The sequence below is a fragment of the Myotis brandtii genome, unplaced genomic scaffold (assembly GCF_000412655.1).
Source record: "Myotis brandtii unplaced genomic scaffold, ASM41265v1 scaffold691, whole genome shotgun sequence".
NCBI lineage: Eukaryota > Metazoa > Chordata > Mammalia > Chiroptera > Vespertilionidae > Myotis > Myotis brandtii.
Genome location: NW_005370704.1, coordinates 790905 through 791733, shown reverse-complemented (window position 1 = coordinate 791733; position 829 = coordinate 790905). Strand labels below are relative to the sequence as shown.

At 68.2% G+C, this 829-nt stretch overlaps 1 protein-coding gene across 1 annotated transcript in view; it reads right to left on the bottom strand.

Moving 5' to 3' along the window:
- Positions 1–829, bottom strand: part of NDOR1 (NADPH dependent diflavin oxidoreductase 1) — a gene marked incomplete at its 5' end in the record, with an annotated part of 7801 nt that overhangs the window by 3157 nt on the left and 3815 nt on the right. The window contains one exon of the mRNA XM_014529685.1: positions 14–112. Within this exon, the coding sequence (XP_014385171.1) occupies positions 14–112 (99 nt within the window). The remainder of the gene's footprint in view (positions 1–13; positions 113–829) is intronic.

Sequence of the window (829 nt, the reverse complement as noted above, 5' to 3'; positions counted from 1 at the left end):
CTGGCACACTCACCCCAGCTCATGCTGGTCATCGCCCAGGCAGACAGGCAGCAGGGCGGCGCCCCCCAGCTGCAGCAGCCGCCGGTGCAGCTTCTTGGCCACAAAGTTGAACCTGTGCAGAGAGGGAGGCTGCTGCGGGCACCGGGCGGGAGGTGAGGGAAGCGGCCCAGCCAGCCATGCAGGCAGAGGGCAGAGGGCAGCGGGCAGCACTGTACGAGACACTCGGTCCCGGGGCCCGGGAGGGCAGTGGGGGGCAGCCCCACGTCTCCCCATCTCCCAGGGTTGCCTGGCTCCCGGGGACGCTGGAAGCACGAGGGTCACAGCCACCATGTTCCTCCTTTCCTCCAGCCCGAGCGGGCGCCTCCTCCCACGGGCCTGGCTCTGAGGCGTGGGGCCCCCTCAGCCCTAACCCTGCTGGACAGTCAGCTGGACGGTCAGGGTTCTGACGTCCGTGACCTGCTGCCACGTGCAGCCTGAACGCGAACCCTCGGTGTTCACTTGGGAAATAACCCAGAGCGACACTGCCCCCTGCTGGGACACAGGTACGTCGTGAAGACGCTGAGAAAAACGGGGGAGGGTTACACTGCCCGCCGGCTGGGGAGTGGTGGCCACGGGGGCTCCTGGGCCTGCGGCCCTTTGCACCCACTGCCCTTCCCCCGCGCTGACCTCTGCGCTGTTCGCAACAAGCCGACCGTCTCACGAAACGTGTTTCTATAAAAGTGGGGCGAGAGCTGGCTGTCCTGTCCCCTGTGAACGCCTGGTGCTGGCTGGCGGCAGCCCTGGAAGTCCCCTGGGTGCCCGACCTGGGCCCGTGTTGCACCCCGCCCGC